Here is a 1,634-nt window from a genome sequence, read left to right as displayed (position 1 = left end):
TGATGGTCTCCACATGAAATTTTCCAGAGTACAAAGATAACACCGTTATATTGTTTTCACAAGATAACTCATACCGACCGCACACTTTTGGGTCTCCTTTCAATCGGAATGGATAAGATATGTTGGTGATTTTGCCACAGGAAGAGACGGGGCAACCATCTTCTCCGTCAATTTGGTGAAGTAGAAATACTAACACTATCAAGCTTCTCTCTCTCCACATCCTCATGCCTAATATCTCTTCTGTTTCAACAATTCTACGCTCAGCAGAATCCAAGCTCATATTTAAAGGCCAGTTTCACAAAGTTTGAGGTTAAATAATAAAAATATTGTAATACTTAAATAAATATTCAATATTTAAAATATGGAATTGGTCAACCATGAAGAGATGCTTGGATAGGGAGAAGAAATACTCATCTCTCTCTAAATATATTTTATGTAATTATAATTTTAAATTTTAAATTCTCTCTCTAAATATGTTTTATTAAATATAATTTTAAATTTTAAACAATACTTTTTTTGAAAAAAAGTTTAGTACTTTTACCTATTTTTTAAAAATTAAATATATTTTTTAATTGGACAATTAATTTTATTCAAGCTAATTAAGTAATCAAATTTATATTTATTTACTTTCAGATCAAGTTTCTTTTTTATAATTTTTATGTTTTACGTAATAAAACATTGGTTAATGTTGAATATTTTTCTTTTAATTTGAACTACATAACAAATAAAAAAGGTAACCATAATAAATAATAAAAGAAATGTAATAACTAAAATAAATATTTAATATCTTAATAGAGATATTTAATCAACCATGAATAGATGCTTTTAATGTGATACAAGAGGGAGGAGAGGGATTTTTATTTCTCTAAAATTGAAAATAGGTAATGTAAGAATAAAAAAATTAAAATATAATATATGATATGAATAAAATTAAATAAGCTATAAAATACAAGCTACTTGAATTAACTTATAGATTATAAGTTGGAGATTCATAAAATAAAGTTTTTTATGTATTTTGTTAAATATTTTATATCAATCAAACTAATTTTTAAGCTAAATATTTTTAACCCAACGAGATAAATTATTAATTAATTTAATGATTTTACCAAAGAAACATATGAAAAAAAGTAAGAAGGGACAACTAATGTGATAAAAGAAGTACAAAAAATAAATATTAATTTTAACAATTTTATTTATTCTATTTTAGTATACATGTATTTAATTAAGTTAAAATTATTATTTTTTTACGTATTTCTTGGAACAAACTTATTGTGACATGCACTAGCCTTTGGCGTGTGTTATTACGCGTAGAAGATGTACTATTGATTAACTTTTGGATTAACTTTTGTGGGTTATTACGCGTAGAAGATAAAGGACAAGAGAAAGGGTAAGTAAGACACAATTTTACATTCATATGCAAGAAAAAATGTTCACAAAAATATAAATTTTATATTTTTTAAGAAAGAAAAAAATAAAAAAATAAGTAAAAATTGTATTAAATAAATATAACAAATTTAGGGATGTATATAATATTTTTATAAGAAGAATTTAACTAACTATAGCCAAACTTCTATCACACTTGACTCTCACTGAATTATTACTTGGGGGAGTCAATTCCTGGAACTTAATATGCA

General features: G+C 24.1%; 1 protein-coding gene across 1 annotated transcript in view; it reads right to left on the bottom strand.

Moving 5' to 3' along the window:
- Positions 1-296, bottom strand: part of LOC124837159 (rust resistance kinase Lr10-like) — a 14,113-nt gene extending 13,817 nt beyond the window's left edge. The window contains exon 1 of the mRNA XM_088101692.1: positions 1-296. This exon is cut by the window's left edge and continues 504 nt beyond it. Coding sequence (XP_087957818.1) covers positions 1-280 — 280 coding nt within the window. The 5' untranslated portion in view covers positions 281-296.
- Between the last annotated feature and the right edge of the window lie 1,338 nt (positions 297-1,634).

Source organism: Vigna umbellata, chromosome 1, assembly GCF_029865625.1.
Source record: "Vigna umbellata cultivar VRB3 chromosome 1, Vumbellata_1.0, whole genome shotgun sequence".
Lineage (NCBI taxonomy): Eukaryota > Viridiplantae > Streptophyta > Magnoliopsida > Fabales > Fabaceae > Vigna > Vigna umbellata.
Note: the sequence above shows the minus strand (reverse complement) of the source record. Positions and strands in the feature narration are given on the sequence as shown.